Source organism: Rhinolophus hipposideros (assembly GCF_964194185.1).
Source record: "Rhinolophus hipposideros genome assembly, chromosome: 4".
NCBI classification, from domain to species: domain Eukaryota; kingdom Metazoa; phylum Chordata; class Mammalia; order Chiroptera; family Rhinolophidae; genus Rhinolophus; species Rhinolophus hipposideros.
Window position 1 is genome coordinate 100,351,860 of NC_138050.1, and position 22,286 is coordinate 100,374,145.

Sequence of the window (22,286 nt, forward strand, 5' to 3'; positions counted from 1 at the left end):
TAGGAGTAGAATTTTAAACCAATCAGTGTGGAATTTCCTGATTCACAATAAGGTCATCTGCTAGAGAAGACACTCCATCACACCCACCCCACCCCTGCATTCCCCTAAGGGAAGGTGTCCTTACTGGAAATCCACTCTCTTAACTTCTTAGTCCCACCCTCTTTCTGCCAATAAAAATCTTCCATGTGATACAACCCATCAGAGCCCTCCTTGCTAGATGGCATGCTGCCTGATTCATGAATTGCTTAATAAAGCCAATCATATCTTCACATTTACTCCGTGGAATTTTGTTTTTTAATAGGTGTCACAGTGGTGTGATAAGTTACAAAATGTCCATATTTAACATAAACACATACTGAAATATTCAGGTAAAGTGACATGATATCTTGATTCCCTTTAAAATACTTCATCAAAACAGGGAAAATACAAGAAATATGGCAGGAGCCTGACAGTTGTTGAATCTGGATTTTTGGTATGTGAGGGTTCATGTGAGGGTTCACTCTGTCTACTTTTTGAATGCTTAAGTCTTTAAATACAAAATTAAATGTAAGTTAAAATAAAGGAATTGTTACTTCGTAATTTCTTTTGAATCTCTTTGTGGCTTTCAATGGTGTTTGCTTCATGCCAGGTCATTTCTTCCGATGATAGGGGCACCATATATCCCGGTTTGCCAGGAGTCCCAGTTACATCGGTTGTCCTTACACAATTATTTATAGCACTATCTTTCATTTATATGTGACCTGTTTTGGGATGCTAAATCAGTCACCTTAGCTCATGGCTGTCACATCACTGCCAATCTCAGTCTGGGCTTCACATCTCTCTGTTCGTGTCCAGTTGAAGAGAGATGAATCTGTTTTCCCAGAAACACCCAGCTAACGTTTCCCACAACCCCAAAGTTCCAGAAGGGCTGTGCTCCCAGCCATAAAACAAACACATCATCATGGCTAGAATGATGGGGATTCATTGGTTGGCCTATGTCGAACAGCGTCCACCCTGACAGTAGGGGACAGAGTCAATCCTTGGATCCTTGTAGGGTGAGGACAAGAAGGATTGAATGTGGGGAGAAAATCAGTAAAAGTCACTATAGCCCTTTTTGCCACTGCCCTCGTTTAGGCCTCAACTTCTCTTACTCAGAGAATTGCAATAACTTTCTTACTGACTTTTTCCGTTTGGTTTTGGCCCATCAATCCCATATTGCTACCAGAATTACTTTCCCAGCATGTAGATCTCATCATGTCACTACCGCATTCAAAATGTTTTGCTTTCATCTGTAAGATAAATTCTAAAAGCCTTTGCTTATTAAATAAAGCTGTTCAATATCTGGCCTTTGTCTGGTTATCTGCCTCCCCGTATCCATCTTCATTGCTTTCTTTACACTTTAAGTTTTAGCAAAACCGAATTACTTGTGGTAGACCTTGTTCCCTCAAGCCTACATCATTCTTCCCCATCCAGCAAATTTGTATTTACCTTTCCATGGTCAGCTTCAGTACTGTTTTCTCTGGCTCCTTCCTTGGTCTTTTCAGGCTCCTTCTTCTTTGTGCCCACTGAACTTGGTCATACAGTAGAGCTCCCTTTTCTGACCAGACCAGGATAGTGCTTGGTAGATTAATTGAAAAACCAATTAAATCGGGGATCATAACAATAATGATACATACTTTAAACGTCTATAAGTGTTTTTCAAAAAAAAAAAATAACTATTTCTCAATCTATTTTTCTTTACCCTCCTAAGGAGCTTTGTTAGATTTTTTTTTTCTAGTAACAATTTTTTTTCTAGTAACACCCTCTCCCTGCCCCTGTGAAATTTTAATACCACAACAGACATACACGGTAGCTAGTCTTGTACTCTGCGTATGCCTGAAAGCCTTTTATTTGTGTGTGAGTCCTCTGATTCAGTTCTGCTTCAGATTCCTTCCACATTGATAATCTATCCTCTATGATTCCTAATTTGGGTTTTTTGGGTTTTTTTTTTTAAACGAAAGGGGAACAAGACATTTTAAATGCAAACTGAGTGTGGGATTACACTCAATTGTTAGGATTCTTTTTCCAGGCCCACCATTTGACAGCTTTTTTTAAAGTTGCTTTCATACAGTCTTTCCAAAACATTTAATTTCATTTTCATAAAAACTGCTCTTCCCCCCCATAATTATACTTTATCACTATGTAATGTCTAATCGAATTTTATCATTTCAAAGATAAGACAACCGCTCAACAGTTGGAAGGGGACAGCAAGATGAAAATATACAAGGAAACAAACAGGTGAAAGAGGTAATAAAAGGAAACCGTAACTAACCTTTTTATAGAACGTAATAGGTATTCAGCACTGTTCTAAGAGCTCCACAAAAGTCAATTCACTTAATCCTTACAAGGGAAGTGGTAGTATTATCCCCAACTTTACTGAGGCACACAGAGTTCAATATAATTTTTTGCCAAGTCTTTTTAAACAACAAAGACTTGTTAAAACATTTTTTTCCTAAGGTGTTTTAGGATGTGTTGACCAATGTTCGTTTTTCTTCAACAAACTATTGAACATAATGCAATCTGTCTTTGGCATGCTATAACCAAAATAAAAAATAAAAAATAAAAAAAATAGGCCAGTGAAAATTTAATGTGGCCTCTCTTTTGGGTTTCTCAAAAAGCATTTCTCTTCTTTCTCACAGAAGCCTGGGAAGTGAGTTTGGCTAAGTCAGAGAGATCCTGTGGGGAGCCAGAGGACTTAATTCCTTTGCTGGTGAGGGTGATCCTGGTAAAGAACCAAAGGTTGAGAACTGAGGAGCCTTTGGGGAAGATTTTTCTTTAAAACAAACTATTGCTGTAGGAGCAGGTGCCCGAAGCAGCCAGCAAACTGCTCACCATAGGTTGGGTGGGATCTGAGCTGAGGCGAACCCTGCTGAGCCCATCTCCCCTCCAAGTAGCTATTCTCTCCCTCCCCCAGTTCTCCTTGCTCCGTGTTTCCTGACTTCTGCTCTAGAAGCTTCCCTTGTTCTTGTGGGGGCAGCAGCTGCCTTAGGAGGAGCTTCAGTGGACCTGGGTGTTGCTCTAACTGCTCCAGGCTCGTAGCCTGGGACTTCGAGGCCTCAGCTGCTAATGGACACCATAACCTGGATGGTGAACGCCAAAGAATCAGAGATCTTGTTGACACTGCAGGCCCAATGCCTAGAACAGTGCCTGATACCTAAGAGATGCTCAATAAATGCTTATTGAATAAATGAATGAGTGGATAAATAAATGAATGTTCTTTAGGCCCCAATCAAATTCACTTGCTTAGTTCACCAGTGCCCTTGAGAACTGCGCAACAGTCTGATGAAAATTAATTTCTGTAGTAAGACCATGTCTCGGAAGAATCTTTTTTAAAGTAATTTTTATTTTTCAATTACGGTTGACATACAATATTAGTTTCAGGTGTACAACACAGTGACTTGACATTTATGTAACTTACGAAGTGATCACCCCGATGAGTCGAGTAGCACCTCACACCATACATAGTTATTACAATGTTATTGGCTCCATTCCCTACGCTGCACTCTACATCCCGATGGCTGTTTTAGAACCGGCAGTTTGCACATCCAGTCCCCTCCCTCCGAAGGGTCTCGATGTGTGTTTTTTACCCAGTTCTACACGGCACCTTTTACATTTCCAGCCCTCGTCCTCTTCCACCTAAACGAGTCTCACACCTTCTTTACTGACCATCCCGATGGCTAAGTCTCCGGCAAATCTTCTCTGATGACAACAGCTCAAACAGGCCAGGCCTTTCCATGAACACCAATAGCACTGTGGGAGTGATTCTCTTCCTAAGTGCATTGCACACCTGCACGAGTTACTTCCCTGTCCTTGTTCTTGGCTCCATGCCAGCACGAGCGGCCCGAGCCCAGGAGGACGGCGTCTCCCAGGGCCCCGCCCCCCGCCGGCCCCGCCCCCGCCGGCCCCGCCCCCGCCCCCGCCGGCCCCGCCCCTCCGCCGGCCCCGCCCCTTCCGGTCCCGCCCTCCGCCGGCCCCGCCCCCGCCCTCCGCCGGCCCCGCCCGCGCCCCGACTCCGCGCAGCGATCGCCGCACAAGTTTGTCCCCGCGGCCGTCCGTAGCGGCCGCACAGCCATGGCCGCCCGAGGCCGCGTGGCCGCCGGCGAGGGCCTGCGCGACGCCGAGTACGCGCCGCCGTGCCCCGCGGGGCCGGGCGCGTAGCCCCACCGGGGACTGGTGAGTCCTGCGCCGCCCGCGCCGCCCTCCGAGCCCGCCTCCCGGGCACCGCCTTCCTCCCCGGGGAGCGGGGCTCCCGCGCCCCCGCCCCCGTCCCTCCGCCGGCCGGGCCCGCCCCGAGGCCGCGTGTCCAGAGCGTTTCTTTCCCGCAGGGAGCGTCCAGTCCTGCGGGGACCCAGACCCGAAAACAGGCAGCTGGACATAGAGCTGAGAGAAGCGCCGCAGGACGGCTTCTCTCACCGCCCGGGGGACCCGTCCGTCCCGGGGGCGTGAGGCCGGCGGGCGGGCGGGGGAGGCTTCGCGGAGAAACCCGTGGTGGACAGCGAAGCCCGAAGAACAGCAGCGTGTGACTAACTCCGAGGAGAAGAGGAGACAGTGTCTGGGCCCCCGAGGGGCCTGGGCGTCGCAGGCCGGAGGACAGCCCGTAGGGGGCGGCGCGTGCCGGGTGCGGGCGACACGCAGGGCTGGGAAACGGAGGCGCCCAGAACACCCACGGCCACTCACACGGGTGTTTTTAAGTTTGCTGTCGCCATAGGAAACAGGAAGCAGAAATAGGTGGATTGAGTTTTAACTTTTATTTAACCCAATATATGCACTGTATTATTTCAACATGTAATGGACATAAAATTGTTAGATTGTCCTGGGGTGGGCCTGCCAGGTCTCTGCTCCCGCTCCCCACGTAGGAACACAGGACATGGGGAGGCAGAAAAGGAACCCCCGCGGAGCCATAGGTAGGGGAGTCATACCACTGTAGTCTCGCTGGAGGCTGGATTCGCGACCTGCGACCTGCTGTCCGCTTTTTCTGCTAATCGACGGTCCCCTTGCTAACTGCACTCTGCCTGCTGACTAATCCGCGGTTGCCAGCCACCACCATCTCGCTAGCCCCCATTTCCTGCTAGCGTAGCCACGGTGGTTATATTAGTGGCCAATGGCTCACGGGTTACAGCTGACGGCCAACTAGCCACAGCTGACGGCCATTTACTACCCGAGCCAGCACCTTTCCACGTGAGGCCGAGAGCCTGGAAACTGCTCTCTGGGGCTCTGTCCCCACACCGATGTATATCACTGACATTTTTTATGTTGATTACACGTTGAAACATACACATATACTTATATATTTCTGTCTTTGAAATCTAGTCCTTACGCTAACAGGACACCTCTGTTGGGACTGGCCACATTCAGATTAGCCACACGTGGCTTGTGGCTACCTTATGGGTCAGTGCAGTTCCCCGCAATACGTGGGGGCTAGAACATAGGAAGCATCTGATAGACCACACGGAAGAATTAGTATATTCTGAGGTAGTAAGGCCATTTTGATGAGTTTTAAGCCAAGGGGTGAAGGGTAAGGCCATTGTAAAGTTCTCTCAGGTTATTTGTAAGAAGAATGGATTAGATGGAGAAAGTCTGGAAACTTGGCCGTTTCATCCCTTTGCGCACCACATTCCGTGCTGCTCCAGTCCACTGTGATCTGACTTCCATGATTAATGTCCAGCAGAGTCTTAACGTTTTGAGGGATGCAGACAGTTGTTTGTTGTACAGGGTTGTTTCATACTATTAAGGACTTCTGGGATCAATAGTTCCCTCATCCACCAAATACCTTCCCTCCTAATCCCAATTATTGTGACAAGCAAAAGGTCCGCAGGTTTGCAAAATGGCGCTAAAGGCCTGTTGACTTCTGTTGGGAATCCTTGGTCTCGGTAATGAGCAATGATGAGGTAGAAGATAAGAGAGTTGATAATAACTTTGGGGAACTTGGAAGTACTGAAAGTGATGGGAAGTTGACAAACGTTAAGTGTTAAGAAAGAGTAAATGACCTACGTGTGGGATATATTCAGTAATCTTACTGAAAATAGAAAATAAAATGTCAAGGAATTGAAGAAAAACGTTTTTCATACCATTTTTTTAAAAGGATACAATTTAAAGATTTTGGAATATGTATCTGCAGTCATACATGTTAGGGAACTCTTTTTCTCAAGTAAGCTTCTCTTTAGGAACTAAGAATTAATGTTTATTAGCCTGTTTAGGAGAGTCAAAATATAAAAATGTAGGCAGAAATACTAATGTAGTACCTTGAATAAAATAGTGTCTTGCAATTTATTGTTTAATAATCAGAGGTCAGGGTAAAACATTACTTTAGCAAAGCTGATTCTCATAGGAAAGTAAAAAAGAACATTAAGGCTGAGAATTTATTCATTACTGAAAAAAAGAGCACTCCTGCTATTTTTCAATTCCAGCTTGATTTAAAACATGTTTTAATATACTGGAAAGCTTTCCTTTGAAGAAATCACATGGATTATGTGTTGTATATCCATGTTTTTAACTTTGTCTGAATTTTTCCTTGCCATTCTTTATATCGTAAGAGGAGACTGAAAAGCTCCATGGGCAGGAACTTTGTTTGCTGTCTGTATATTTCCAGCATTTACAATGGTGCCTAATATGTGGTAAGCATTACAAAAAGAAATGGTTGAATGAATAAATTATTTTGGAATGGAAGGAATGAGAAGAACTATTCTTTCAGTGAATGGAGTTAATATGAATCTCGAATCTCTAATTGTCTACCGGTGAATCCTACAAAATTCAGCCTACCTGAAATACCAGAGGTGCCAAAAAAATGTATACACATTTTAAGAAAGAAAAAAAATTAAAATTGTAATAATATATACCGATAACCAAAGATGAATACAAGTCATGTGTCTACATTTTTGGCACCTTCTGTATGTATAACTCATTATATCCTCTTCCCAAACATGCTGATTCTCCTCTTTCCCTTATGCCAACATCAACTCCTCTTTTCTCCTTTACCTCCGACATTCACTCCATCAGTCACTTATCCCGGTCTCTGTAACTTCTTTCTCCCTTCCTTCCCACTGCTGTTCTGTAGCCTTTATCATCTCTCCCTGGCCTACTGCAATGGCCTTTACACACAAGTCTCTGCCTCTGGGCCTTTACCCTTTGTAAACTCCACACTGCCGTCAGTTATTTTTCTATACTTCAGACCTAATAATGACACCATTCCTTTTTATAAATTTACCCTAGTCCAAACTTTCCTCAGAGCAGTATACAGGACTCTGTGAACTGACCCCCAGAATGGCTTACCCAGCCCCATTTTCCATCCCCTGCATTCTCTATACCCTTTGCTGTGACTGGACTTACAGTTTTCTCCTCTGTTTGAAAACTCTGTGCCTGGCAAACTCCTATTCATTCTTTCAGGCTCAGCTTACTGATGTGAAGCCTTCTCGGATGCCAGTTTCCTTTTTCTAGTTTCCTCCTATGTGTTTCCTTAACAAATCATACAAATTTTTATGATAGTGTTTCTTATAATGTATCAAAATAAGTCAAGAACTTTTATCTGCTTCTGTGATTGGCATTGTACTTGAACCACAGTAGTCACTTAATTGTTTATTAAATAAACAGCCATTAATTTGTATTAGTATTGAGTAACTGAATGAAAAACATGGGTGTTTGCATCTAACGTATTGATGCACTTATTTTTTCCTGTAAGGTGTCTCCGTTATATTAGAGTCTGGGAAGAACAAGGGTGTCTGTCTCGCTCAACCCTCTTTCCCCAGAGTGTAGCACAAGGCCTGGTGTGTGCCAAATGTTTGTATATTTATATGGCAAATGTTATAAGTGTGATAAATAAATGTTTGTTGAGTGAGTGAATAGTCTCCATCTTCCCTCTCCATCACTATTTGCACTCCCCTTTTTGAGGCAGAAGGACAATTCTTTTCTGTCTTTATTTCCCTCTGGTATAACTGTTGTCTCTCTTGAACTTAAATGTTGCAGCCTCAAGATAGAAGTTTTAACATTTTATAACACTTTCAGGCAATTTATATTTATCTAGAAGGTTATCTACTGCTTATGCTTTTTTGGAAGAAAAAAATGCCTTAGGGAATTTGTAAACAAAACAGTTTTGATGCCTTTTTTCCCCCAGTCGTAGCAGCTATGATGGAGTAGACTGTGTTACCAGTTTTCAGAAATTGTTTGATTCATGGTACTGGAACATTTAAAATAATTTTTCTGGTGTTTTGTTTTTTTTTCCTGGTGGATAATTGAAACTGGGTGGCCAATAACAGATACCTGACTTGGCTCATGCGTTGATTTACTGACATTACTTAAATAATGCTTTTTCTCCTGTTTGAAATGTGTGTTCTAAACTAAAATTAGATATTCTTTATAGGCAGGGACAAAGTTTTAAGGATGCTCATGGCTCCCTACCTAGTACCAGGCACTTCGTTGCTGCCCCATAAATTGTTCTTGATGATTAAATTAACAAATGAATGAAACAACTGGATGGGAGAAAATTAGAGAAATGTTTTCTAGAACGAAGAACTGATGGCCTTAAGGAATAAAAAAGAGTAAGATAAATGAGACTCTCTCTCTTCTTTGACTTTTTTAATGGTAAAGAGAGGCTTAAAATAGTACCGAATGTTATGTGTAGTCAGAGTACACATAATACTGTGACTTCTGCTATGCTTTTTAAAGATTTGGCTATTTTAGTGCCCAATACCTCCAACAACACAGGCATTCTCCACTCTGTTTTTAAAGTTTGTCATTTCAATTCAGTTTAATGGGAGTTTTTTGAACACCAAATACATGGAAGCTATATACGAGGTGTGTATGGGAGTATAGGTAAATCAGGATTGCCACCCTCAAGGAGAGAGGTCAGCAAACTTACTTTGTGAAGGGCTAAAAGGTGTTTGAGGCTCTGCAGGCACAAATACCTGTCACACGCTGAGCTCTGCGGGTGTAGTGAAAGCAGCCACAGACAATGCAGAAATGTGGTTGTTCAGGTAGAACTTTCTTTACAAAAATGGTTGGAGGGCCAGATTTGGCCTGTGGGTCAATAGTTTGCCAAACCCTGCTCTGGAAGGCAAATTGGCTCAAATTTAAATACCCAATTCATGGCTGACTTCCTCAAGAGCTGTCATTTATTTGTTCATGCAACACATATTTCTGGTGTCCGCACTTTGTTAGGTAAGGTACTGAGGCTAAGAGCTGTAGTGGACAAAAAAGATGAAGCAAACATGGATTTTGTCCTCAAGGGACTTGAAAAATATTTGATTTTTGAAGAGCAGCCAGAAAGAGAAAAACAAGTTTTTGTAAAATGTAGGTTACATCAATAGAAAAGAAAATTAGGAAAAATAGGTTGGGATAAGACTGGATAGCCCGGCATGGCAGGTTAAGGAGTGTGAACCGTATCTGTAGGCAGTTGAAGTTCTATAGGAGTGGTGTGATCAGTGGAGGGTTTCAGGGAGATTAAGTGTAGAGGATAGAGAAGCAGAAGAGGGCAAGAGCAGTTAAGAATGTGGGTGATACCATATTTGCCTGAAAATAAGACCTGGCCGGACCATCAGCTTGAATGCGTCTTTTGGAGCAAAAATTAATATAAGACCCGGTCTTATTTTACTATACGACTGGGTATAATATAATACTGGGTCTTATATAATATGATATGATACCTGGTCTTATATTAATTTTTGCTCCGAAAGACGCATTAGAGCTGATGGTCCAGCTAGGTCTTACTTGCAGGGAAACAGTACGTTGGGAGTACAGTCTAGAGGAGGAGATGATGGCAGCCGGTGTTTTGTGCCAGGTGTTAGGCTAATGCTTTAAGTGCATGAACTCATTTAGTCTGTGTAATAGCCCTGTGAGGTATAGATACCGTTATAACCCCCCACTTACGGATGAATAAATTGAGGCTTAAAGCAATAAAATAATTTGCCCAAGGTCCTATCGTTAGTGCGCGGATACACCCCAGGGTCCTCTGCTTTCTTGCCTCTGTGTTCTCACTCAGAATATATTCTCTTCATTTGTCTTTCCCTTTCAACTTTTCTGTGAGCGTCAAGGTCTAACCAGGAAAACATACCTAAGTTATATGAAAGAAATGTAAGTCGGAGAATTGGCTTTATAGGTAATGGAGTGATGGTGAGGCAGTCCAGAGGTTGAGAACAGCAAGGAGCCACTAAGTGGGCTGGAGAGCCAAAGGGAAGAGTTCACGTTTTTAAAACTACTCTAGTTAACTGGACCATGGCGTTCTGTCCAGAGGAAGCTGGAGCTGCAGACGCACTGGAGCTGCTAGAGAGGAAGACAGAGAGGAAGAGGGAGAAGTCCCCTGCTCTCCCCCTTCCCACCTCCCATCTCCCACCATTGCATCTTGTTGGTCCAGTTCCCCTTCAGAACCGAGCTCTCCTTTCAACAGGCTGAGAGGAGGGGAAAGTCAGGCACTGGATCGGCGGCTGTGGGCCCATGTGGGACCAACATACCCACTTTATTTGCAGCTGTACACTGGTTTGAATTCCCCAGATGTTGGAAAATGTGAAAGCATAGTCTCCTATACGCAGTGTTACAAAACACTGTTATGAGCGGTGGACATTCCCGTAGCCCACGGAAGTCTAGCCCCTAGTGTGAGAGAAAGAGAGTGTTATTTCGTGGAACTCCATTTTTATTATCGTATGCTCTTTGAATATTATTTCAATGCTATTCGGGATTAAATAAGCATTGTTAGCTCTCGTGAAAATCTAATCACCATGTGTAACTTTTTACCTTTTAAATCGACTTTTCTTTTTAAACACTAGTTTTAGATTTACAGAAAAAGGGAAATGATCACCGAGTCTTCATATGCCTCACACTCAGTTTCCTCAGTAACATCTTGTATTAGTGTGGTGCATTTGTTAGAATTAATGAGCCAGTACTGATGCATTTTTCACCAAAGGCCATACTTTCTTTAGATTCTCTTAGTTTTCACCTAATGTCCTTTTAATGTTCCAGGATCCCATCCATGATAGCGCATTCCATTTAGTTTTCATGTCTCTTTTGGCTCCTCTTGGCTGTGACAGTTTCTCAGACTTGCCTTGTTTTTGATGACCTTGACAGATTTGAGGAGTACTCAGAATTCTATTCAGGTAGGACTCCCCCCTATTGGAACTTGTCATCTGGTTTTCTCACAATTAGGTAGTGTATGGGTTTTCTGGAGGAAGACCAAAGAGGTAAAGTGCCCTTTTCATCACCTCATATGAAGGATATATATTATAAACATGATTTGTCACAGTTTATGTTGACCTTGATCCAGTCTGTAGTATTTATCAGGTGTCGCCACTGTATTTTCTGAAAGGAAGTCAGTATGTGTGGCCCACACTTAAGGAGTGGGTAGTTCTGCTTCCCCTCCTTGAGGGTGGGGCAGTCTATGAAATTATTTGGAATTTTTCTGCACGGGAGTTTGCCTCTTCTCCCCCGTGGGTGTCTTCAGTCGCTATTTGTATGGATGTGGATTCATGGATATTTATTGTATACTCGGGTTATAGTCCAGTATTTCTCTTTTGTTGCTCAGATTATTCCAGCTCTGGTCATTGGGAGCTCCTTGAGCTGGCTGCTGGGTACCCTGGCACACCTCATTGTTGCGGATTATTCTGAGCACTTTCTTACCACCAAGGTGCTCTCGCTTGTTGTGTCACTTTCTTGCCCCAGGTCTAGAATCAGCCATTTCTCTAAGAAGCCTTGTGTGTACAACATTTTATCTCACGGGAAACTTCATTCTGGATCGCAGCTCTGGATCCTAAGAATCCCGTTTTGATCCTCTTCCCATTTTCTCATCATTCCCCTAATGATGTATGAGAGTAAAAGCTGTCCTTGTGTTGGAGTCGGTGACTGCTGCTCTCAGCCCACCAAGAAGAGTGCAGTTACCCTTGCAGCTTCACCAAAGCTCCTTTTTGTTTGATTGGTTTTGGATTTATTTTTGTCTTTCAATATCTGATGTTAGTTTCTGCTAATGGGGAGTGCCAGAGGATTGTGAAACGGAGAGAGACTTACCAATCTTTCTGTACAGACAGACCTCCCATATGTTGCAGGTTCAGTTCCAGACCTCCGTGATAAAGCAAGGATTATAATAAAGCAAGTCCTAATCTTTTTGCTGGTTGTGTGTGGGGGGAAGGGGTCTTGCTTTCACTTTGTGAAAAACCCAATACCTGTGAAGCATGAGAAAACGAGGTATGCATGTATTTGTCCTTTCAAGTTTGTTATGCAATCTAGTGTGGGCCAGGGAAGAGAAGAGCCAGTGTGCAGGTATAAGGTATTGTTTCATTCCTCCAAATTATTAAATATGATATTGAAAGAATAATTTTCACTTCTTTTTGGAAACAGAATTTAACAACCACCACCATAACTGAAAAACCTGTTTTGTGTAGCAGGTATATAGAACTGAAGAGAAGAGAACTAAACCAGAGGTGAAAACAGTTACAGAGTGGCGCTATACACAGCACATTTCCCTCCCCCCAAATATGCATAGCTGCAAAGATAGTAAATTTTTATTCAGCAAGAACTTGATTCGTATATAGTACTTACAACATTTCTACATACATGGTTTTTCTAAAGAATTTTAAATAGAAGTTTTAATAAGTGCCATGAAAGTTTGTCTATTACCTTGAACTGATTTGGGGTAACCCATTTCAGCCTTTCTTCCTTTTCTAGAAAACTTGTGATATTCTACTATTTAGAAACAGTTGGACTATCATGCAGTTTAGAATTGTTGATTCATTCGTTCTCATTTTTAAGCGTCAACAGATCTATTTCTAATGCGACAAATACTGTCTACTTTATTGGTATGATAAGGTTCTTCTGAATGAGATTTTGTAGAGGATTATTTAGGTCCTTGTAGTATAAATTCAATTTTGGCCAGTACAGGTGTTTTTCTGAGTTTGTTTGCCCCAAAAGTTTTCCAGTCTTTTCAAATACAATGTCTTTTATAAGGTGAAAAATTTCATACGTGTCTCTTGCCCCCATAATATCCATAGTATTTTCTATTTGTGTTCATTGAATAGGTAAAAATGAGATAATATTCATGAATGTACTGAGTTCATGTTGTGAAATAGTTAAACAGGAAGTTAATATTTAGTAAATGTCTGCTATTGTACCAGGCACTGATTATGTTTTTCCATTTCTCTTAATAGTCCCGTGAAGTTAGATGTTACTTTCCACCATTTTACATATAAGAAAACTGAGGATCAGAGATTAATTAACTGTCTCAAGGTCATATAGCTAGTAAATGGCAGGACTAACATATGAAACCAAGTTTGATTCCAAAAGTCCTTGCTTTTTTTACCGTATCGCTGAACCATATTGCTGCTCCATCATTTTATCAGAAATCCAACTTAAAAAAATGATTTATAATCTTAGATTTTGTGCTAATTTTCAGTCTTCAGAAGCTTCAAGATATGTTTAAAAATTCTTAAACTTCAAAGCAGAGTTCATTTTAATTCACCTTAACTCAAAAAGGAAGGAAAGAATACCATGTAGTGAAATTTAGGCTATAAGCATTATTCCCACCCTAAGAAACTGCTGCCTGAAAGTAAAATTGGCTGTTGTAAAAAAGGGAAAGTAGCTTTTAGAAAGTGGGCTGATTTCCCAAGCAAGAAGAAGAAGCAAAGCTACAAAGTGTTGCAGGTAAGGCGTCCATCAGATGCGAGCCAAGAGAGTTGGAGGGGTACTTACTAAGGACTTCAGGTCAGTCTGTAGGGGTGCGTGACAGGGTGGGGCCGAAGCTAGAGATAGCCTGGTCATTCTTAGATCAGCATGCAGGGAGGACGAGGGAGATCCCAAGTTCACCGCCTTTGTTTTTTCTGGAGAGTGCCAGGAGGAATTTGTTTTTCAAGTTTCAGATCAGAAGTTTTTCTGATTTAAGGACTTAAACGTTATTAAACTCTGACCAGGTGGGACCGTCCCAAGATTTTTCTTTTTTTAATAACCTTTATTTTTCTCTTGATTTAAAAGGAAACAATTGCATAATAATATATATAATAGTAATTGCGATAGCTACCATTTATTGAATGTTTACCATATGTAAAATACTAGGTGATGTACATAAATGTCCTAATTTATAAAAATTCATGTCAACCTGAGGAAGAAGGTATAATTATTACCCTCGTTTTACAGATAAGGAAACACTAGTGTAGAGGGAGGTTAAGTAGCTTGGCCAGGGTCATGGAGCTGACAAGTAGAGAGCCAGATCTCAGGCCATATTTTTTTGATAATGTGATTTTTTTGATATGTAATGCAAAGACTTTATTTTAATCATTAAAGGTAGGTACTAAGAATATGTAATTACTATTAACATTTCGGTTTCTATCATTTTGTTTTTTTCTCTGTGTGGATATATGTTTTGTTTTATAATCTTCTTTTATTCTCTGTGTAACTATTATCTGTCAACATTCCTCAATATATTATTTAATTGTCGATGCATATTTTGGATATGCCCTAATTTATTTACTTATTCCTCCACTTTTGGGTATGCAAATTGTTTTCAGTTTTTATGTTATAAATAATGCAGTGATGATATTCTCATGTTTATGCACCTCTATGATTATTTTCTTAGGGTGATTTTTTTTAATTGTAGTAATATCCGCAGGTCACTGAATACATGCAAAACAGTACTTAAAATTATTCTTAAGAAGTCATTATGTATAGCAAGGATTTAAGTTTGGAGAATTTTTTGTTAATTATGTTATTGGAGAAGTACTAATTTGTCATAAGCCTAAGAGTTTTATTTCTTATTATGTTTGGCTTTTGGTTTTGTTTTGTTTTGGTTTGTTTTTGTTTTGCCTCCTATTTACTCTCCAGTCTTGCTGTAGAAATTAATGCTTGCCTGCGGTTTAAAATAAATTAAATGACTCTGAAGTGGAGTAAATACAAATTAGTTAGCTCTGCTTTTCTTTTTTTTTTACTCAATTTAAAGTTTTCACGGGAATTGGTGTTTTGAGAGAAATTCAAATGTATTTGTGTTTGGCAATAGAACAATAATGGTCAGAGCCACGTAGATTAATGTGCATTGTCCAATTTAGATAAGAAAATCTGTGGAAGTCACAGCAATTTGGCTTGAAAGCTCTAGGGGGGCATAATTGTAAAAATTCTCTCCCTAAAGTCATTTTATCACACTTTTTCTTGAGTATAAATTCCCCTTCTCCTTTTGATCTGCATGTGTAATAATACCTCTCCCAAATTCTGATTTGCCAACAGTTTTTCTTGTTTCCTCTCTCTTTTCTCTCTTCTACTTGCTGTTGTTCAAAGAGCTTTCTTTGTAGAAATGGAACCAAATAATAAGGCAGCATAAAACACTGAGTTCAGCAGAAAGTGATTTGCTTGTGATTAACCCTTGAAAATTGAGTCACTGCAAGATAACAAAGAAAGTTTTTTGAGACAACCTACTCATTCTTCTTTTCCATTAACAGACGAGGCCTTTTTTCTACCCTGGTGTTACGAACTCTTATACTGCTGTGCTAGAGCTTTTATTTATCATACTCATTACACGCTTTTAGAAAAAGAAGTCTAAAAGAGAGCTTATGACATCCCTTCTGCCCCCAAGTCCTCTCACAGTCTTTCCTTTCAGTGGAAGGCAACTCCATTAAGGCAACAACCTTGGCATCCTTTGTCCCCCCAGCTTTATGGAGGTATAATTGACAATAAACATTGTATCTATTTAAGGTGTAATGATGAGCGGGGAAATGGAAAGGGGGGAACACACGCTAGAGTGGGGCTAATTAATTTAATATCTAGTCAATTTAGTTAGCAATATGCAATAGCAAAAGACAAAGGCAATCAATAGAATGTGCTAATGACAGAAAGATGGTTAAGATTAACAGTGTCATGTCAGAGGAGTACACATACATGTAAGTTTAAGAGATCCCAACATATGTTTACTACTGATCAAAAATCACTTGGCTAAATACACAAATAACATCACTAAGGAGTATCCAAAAACAGTAATAAGCTCTATAGGGCAGTAACTATTACAGTAGATGCCAAAAGCTCACCAAACCTGGGTAGAACAGCACTGGAAAAGTCATAAAAGAAAACCTTGCCAGGTCTGTAGCTGAGAGAATATATCCAGAATCTGATCACTTCCCCTCATCCCCATCACTAATCACTTAGGTCCAAACTACCATGGTCTCTTTCTTGGATGATTTTAATAGATTGCTAACTGACCTCCATGCCTCTGCCTTTGACATGTCAGTTCTCAACACGACACTAGGGATCCTTTTTGATTCTAAAGGAGATCATGTGAAGCCTCTGCTCAACAGTCATGTCTCCTATCACTCATAAGAAAGCTCAAGTCCTTGCATTGACCCGTAAGGCCTAACATGATCTCCCCATACTATTACCTCTCTGACTTCATTTCCTATTCTTTTTTTCTGCTTCTCACATTCTGCTCTGTGTACACTAGCCTCCTGGCTATGCCCCAGCACAGCAGGCATGCCCTGCCTGCAGACTTGTTACCTCTGCCCCCTAGGTCTTCTGCAGGCCTAGAAAATGTTAGCTACTTTTCTAACCCATATACGTATGAATCTTCAAAAAAAATGTTTCAAAACTAAAACTTGCCCAAGGCAGTCTTGTGAATATTAAAACGAAACAAAAACAGAAGAACTAAAGCACCATATGTGGGATTCATGTTTACCATTCATGTCCCCTACATACATATGTGTATAACAGTTTTAGCTTAGGCCAGAGTACAGATGTATACACGGCTGTTTTTAATAAATCACACTGCCTGATTTCTAATTTTTTAAGTCAAAGAAACCACAGCCTTTTTCTGCTTCGTGTAAAATCACAGATGTACCATGATGTCAGTCTAGTAGTTTGAGCAATTGTAGGCATTTAACCCGGTTATTGCCTAGTTGGTAGAGAATGACTGTACTTGTGGTACTACCACTAGGCCTGAGTCAACATTTGGCTTTGAAATTGTCTTTTCAGTGTCATTTTTGTTGTTCTGTTACTGGCAATTTAGTTTTAAAGCATCATTGTTTAAAAAACATTCAGAATAAAAATTGAAGTACATCTCTGTGCGTGCCAGTGAATCAAACTCCATGTTGCATGCGTAAAAGAAACGAGATCTATTAGCCTGAGGATGCAATACTGAAGTTTAAGTAAATGTGAAATAGCACCGTGATAAGGCATATGTGAAATTTTTTTCAACAGGAGTAAAATAGAGAAGATGTTGATGGAATTCTCTATTTACACAGTTCTGCCAAATGAACCGTGGGCTGTTTAAAGCCCCAGTATGTTTCAGATGTTACTTTACTTTTAAAAATGATATTCAGGTAAAGATATTGTCGAGTTCTGTGTGAATTACTTGCTCAGATTTCAGATTGACTGTCATGTACTGCCTCTTCTCCATATTTGCAATTAGATATTTTCTTTTCTCTTTTTGAGTCACTCACATGTGTGGAGGGTTGGGGGAACTTGTTTTAGAACTCACTAAATTTTCATCTGAAAAAATAACACAAACCAATGACTTTTTAGTGAATGAAAAAATGTTAGGTACTAGACACATATTTTTCTTTCTAGGAAACATCATATTCTTATTCTGTACCAGTTAAAGTTAAAGTTTTAACTTAATTGCTTATATCTACCAGCTTTAGTATTTTTATAGAAAACTTTATGAGAAGGACCAGTATTCTTATTTCAGAGTACAAAATCTGGTTGTGCAAAACATGATATTTTTTTTAAATTTCAAGTTAGGTTCAACTTTGAAATAATATGTTTTTGTTTATCAATTGTTTATGCTGAAAAAGAATAAACTATTTTAATATCAAGTTAATTAAAAATATAATTAAAGAGGTAAGTCATGTACAACTCCCTTTCCATAGGAATGTTAATTCCAATAAAGAAGTAAGTTTTTGATTAGCTGTGCTGTGCTTCGTCTTCTCAGTGTGGATTTGATCGCATAGTTCCGTCATTCACTGAACATCCTGTTTTGCTCCAGTGAGCCACCTAATTTGGGTTTGTTTTTGTTGTTTTTAAAGCTTTCAAGGCCTTTTATGTTTATCTTTGTATAACGTTAGTCTTTAGAAATTGAGATTAGTTCCAGAATCAACATTTTTTTTTCCCTGTTGTATTGCTGAACGAATGAAAAATGAAATATATATGGCAGGTCTTCTGATGGGCTCTAGGAGCTCAGTGAGATTTCCTCCTGGACTTCATTGAGCGTGCTTGCTTGTTTATTTATTTGTTTACTTCAGGGGTTCTTATGTTGGGTCTTGTGGGCTCACGGGCTTCAGGGAAACCCATGAATCCCCTCAAATTATATACAGAAAAAAGTGTATATATATTTATTTGTGGTTTTCTGGGATGATGGTCTATAGATTTCATCATATTTTTAAAAGACTCCTGATATCTAGAAAAGCTAAAGGAGACAGAACACTAAACTATAATGTAGTGCCATCAATGTTGTAATAAGGATGCAAATAAAGGTTATTTGGAGATCAGCAGAAACACTAGAGGCCCGCTAGGCCCCGGGCGCCGCAGACCCACCTGATGTAAGCCTCTGCCTTGTTCTGTGCGGCCGCATCTCTTCTACATAGTGTAGGCACTGGTCTGCAGTGATGTTTGCTTCCGGGAGGCCCTGTCCTGCTTGTGACAGCTGGATGGCTTTTTTGAGGATAGTTTAATGAAGGGACTATTTGCAGAGGTGTGGGCATGGTTTCAGGTCACCGAAAAGGAATGATGAATCTCAGGGACTAACAACAGTTGGAAACTGTTACCCACCCAGGCAAAGGGAGGAGATGGAAATTATGGTCTGCAACTCAAGTTGTAGGCGTGGAAGAGGAGCTACCAAACAGGTGCTGTGGCCAAAGAGGAAACGCAGCCGAGAATAAGTGGTACCACGGTTTCTGTCTCCTTCGCGCCCTGCACGTTTCTGTGGAAGTTTGCTCTTGGGCAAGGCAGTCTCCTGCAGTCTTTTACCTGCTCTGCCCATTCGCCTTGGGCTTCGAACACTTCCGTTCCAAGAGGTGCGGCGCCCACACAGACTGCTGGGCTTACCGCCTTTGTGGCTGTCATTCCCTGTTTCAGGCTCTCTGAGGAGTCCTTGTTCTGCTTAAGGCCTAGTCAGGGGCCCTCAGACTTGCCCCAGCTTTCAGAAGCCTCCAGGGTGGGGTGGGGTGGGGAGGGGAGGGAAAGGGGTCTTTCTGCTGCAGCACAAGAGCACTCCTAGGAGGCTTTCCTTTGTGGGCTGGGGAGCACCCCCCAGCTTAAGGGACCCATGCACACAATTGGAGCTGGTCTTCCTGCCTCTACGTGTGAGTAAAGCGTGTTCTGTCCAGTACTTGACTGCGTTGTGTTTTCCTTGGCAACTTGGATACCAAGATGCAAAGCGCAGATGTGTTTGGAGTCCTCCCCTGGGACTGGTAACCCGAGCATGGTGTTCTGGTGACACTTCCTCTTGTTGGCAAAACAACCAGAACCGAGAGGGCAAGTGGTGACTGGTTAATGTAACCCTTAGAGACTGAGGAGGCAGAGGTGCAGAGGTGCAGAGCCAGACAAAGACGGTGGGGAAGGTCTCTGGAGGAACAAACGGAGACCAATCAGCGCTGCTCAACACTTATCTGTTGCTTTAAACGGAATTTTTATTGTTAAACACAGTTTAGCCTTACATTGTTGGATTAAAATGCAAAATGAGCAAATGCCTCGTGGTTTCATTTTTCTGATAGAAATACCTTAAAATAAACATCTCTGAAATTGTAGAGGCAACTGTTTGTCTCATATATTTTGAATAGTTGAAAAGTAAAAGTGATGCACAATTATTAATCTATAAAAGTGTGAAATAGGAATAATTTTTTCAAGACTACATTTTTGAAATATGCATTTTTCAAACTGTGGAAATTGGGATTATTTAATCTAGAGAAGACCAATTCCTTTTTTAGGGCCGACCTCAAAAACCACTTCTGTGAATTTTCTTAGACAACTTTAAATGTTTTAAAACATTGTTCATACTTCTGTTATGCCACTTCTATTCAATAATAGCCAGTTATTGTTATTGATAGTAGTGACAGCAGTTCACAGCCTAGTTTTACCATGTGTGACGCCGCTGTGCCAAGTCCTTTATAAACAGTGTTTCCGTTTTATCCGCGCAGTAACCCCGGGAAGTGGAGGTCCTGGGGGTGGTGCTTGGATGCACCCGCGGACAGGACACGTTCCACACAGGCCAGAGATGTTTAGATTCTGATAGGAATGTTTCTGCACCATTTTGTCTTCCTTGTTTTTGTTAGTAGTCCCTAGTTACTTTTGCAGTTGAGCACCTTTTCATATGTTTATTAGCCATTTAGATTTTTCCTCTGAGTTCCTTCACCTAGTATGCCCTTTTTTTATTGGGTTGTCTGTTGTCTTATTAGTGTTGAGGAATTCTTTGTACTTTAGGGTATGTGCTCATTGTTATGTATTGCAGATGACTTCTCCCACTTTGTGGCAGATTCAAGCTGAAATACTAAAAACAGGTTAGATCAGGGTAGGCAAAGAAATATTTCTAGTCATATGAAAAAATAAACAAGTTTGTAAGGAAGGAAAGTAAATTCACACATGAATCAGTTGAGTAGTTTGGTTAGACTCAGGGTCCTTAAAGTGAACCAATGGAAGGTAAGACTGGAAAACTCAGAACGTGGCACAGAGAAGCTCTAGAAAGTGGCAAAAATACACCTCAACAGAACATCTGCTTTAAGGCAGTACTCACCCTCTTACTGGGTACTAAAATAAAGTTAGAGACCTTCGTGCGTGTCCTTTGTGACCTGATGTTCCTCAGTGGAGAGTCTTCCCCTGGAAGATTTGGGCCTTTGACTTCCTTTGACTTCATTCCCATCAGAACTTGAAGACTGAAGGCTGACGGGGTTTGTTGGATTTAGCAGTTCCTTCAGTCTCAGCCCTCCCTCTTACAACTTCTGCAACAATGTGAAATGAACCCATTGTGTTCCCTAGTGAGATTATTCCAGCTTTAAAAATATTTTTGCTGGATCTTACGTGTTTGCTTCTCACACTAGGAATCAGACAAAAACATTTCTGTGGTGTCTCTCTTTAATTCTGTATCTGCCAAATTCGATCTGGCTGTTAAATGCCTGAAAACTGAAAATAGTGGTAGCTTAGGAAGATAGAATTCTATTCTTACCTCATGTAGATGGAGGCAGCCCAGGGGCTCTGTGGCAGCTGCATGGTCCTCCAGGATACAGCCTCCCTTCATCCTGTTAAGCCTTTTGCCCAAGGTGGCTGCTCCAGGCACAGCAGGAAGGAGAAATGGAAAAGGAGAAGGATATGTCCCCAAACCTCTGAAGGACTTCTCAGAAGTCCTTATGTCCTAAAAGGACATACCACTCTGCTTAGAGCCTATACCCCGGCACTTAGTTAACATAAGCATATCTAACTCTAAGGGAAGCTTGTAAATACACGTCTGGCTAAAAATGGGAATTCCTGATCCCACAGTAGAAAGGGGAGAATAGATATTGGGGGTTGGATCCAGGAGGGGGATCATTGATCTCTTCCACATAAACCTTTTTCTGTTGTGACTTACATATTTTCCTGAAATGGTTAAGAAGAAACGCATGGAATAATATGGAGTCTATAGGAATTTAAAATAGATTTTTATTAGAATGAGCGCATAACTTTAGATTCTGAATTCTTGCCTCTTGTTTTAAATTTTTTACATTGTTCTAGAAACGTAGAAATAAACTAGCTTTTAATTAATTTATCACTTTTAATAGTTTTTGACTTATTTGCTAACCATGCACCTAACATTTTACTAAATTTACCCATAGCAAATGCTATTGAGTATTACAAGTGTAATGGAGGTAGAAACATGTGCCTTTTGTCTTTAGAGAAGATGAATATATTAAACCCACTATTAAGAATAGTCTGTAGAAAGCATGTTAGCAGTAGGTGATATAAAAGCTCTTGGTTAAAATGAATTCAAATATGTGGAAATTAAATGAAACTCTAGAATTATTTTAGTTCACTGAAAATTAGTGCACAGCAGATATAATCCCATAGACACTGCAGTTCTGTTCAAAGCAGAAGAAAATGTAGTATTTAACGTAATTATTCACATTATTAAAAATTATTTAAAACCTAGCATGTGACATTGTAAATGATAATCATTTTTTTCCTCCTTAGGCAAGAAGTTTGATAGCTGTAGGACTGGGTGTCGCAGCTTTTGCATTTGCAGGTAAGATAAATAAAGGATACAAATCAATAAATGTTGCAGAAAAAATATTTCCAAATCGCTCCTAGGGTGATTCAGAAGAAGACTCAGTACTCTGAGGTTTTTGGTTTTAAGACGTTATAAGATT

At 40.8% G+C, this 22,286-nt stretch overlaps 1 protein-coding gene across 1 annotated transcript in view; it reads left to right on the forward strand.

Moving 5' to 3' along the window:
* The first annotated feature begins 4,011 nt into the window (after positions 1-4,011).
* The window catches only part of DNAJC15 (DnaJ heat shock protein family (Hsp40) member C15), a 61,788-nt gene continuing 43,513 nt past the window's right edge, over positions 4,012-22,286 (forward strand). Inside the window, 3 exon segments of the mRNA XM_081045978.1 lie at positions 4,012-4,173; positions 4,177-4,191; positions 22,111-22,162. Coding sequence (XP_080902104.1) covers positions 4,090-4,173; positions 4,177-4,191; positions 22,111-22,162 — 151 coding nt within the window. The 5' untranslated portion in view covers positions 4,012-4,089.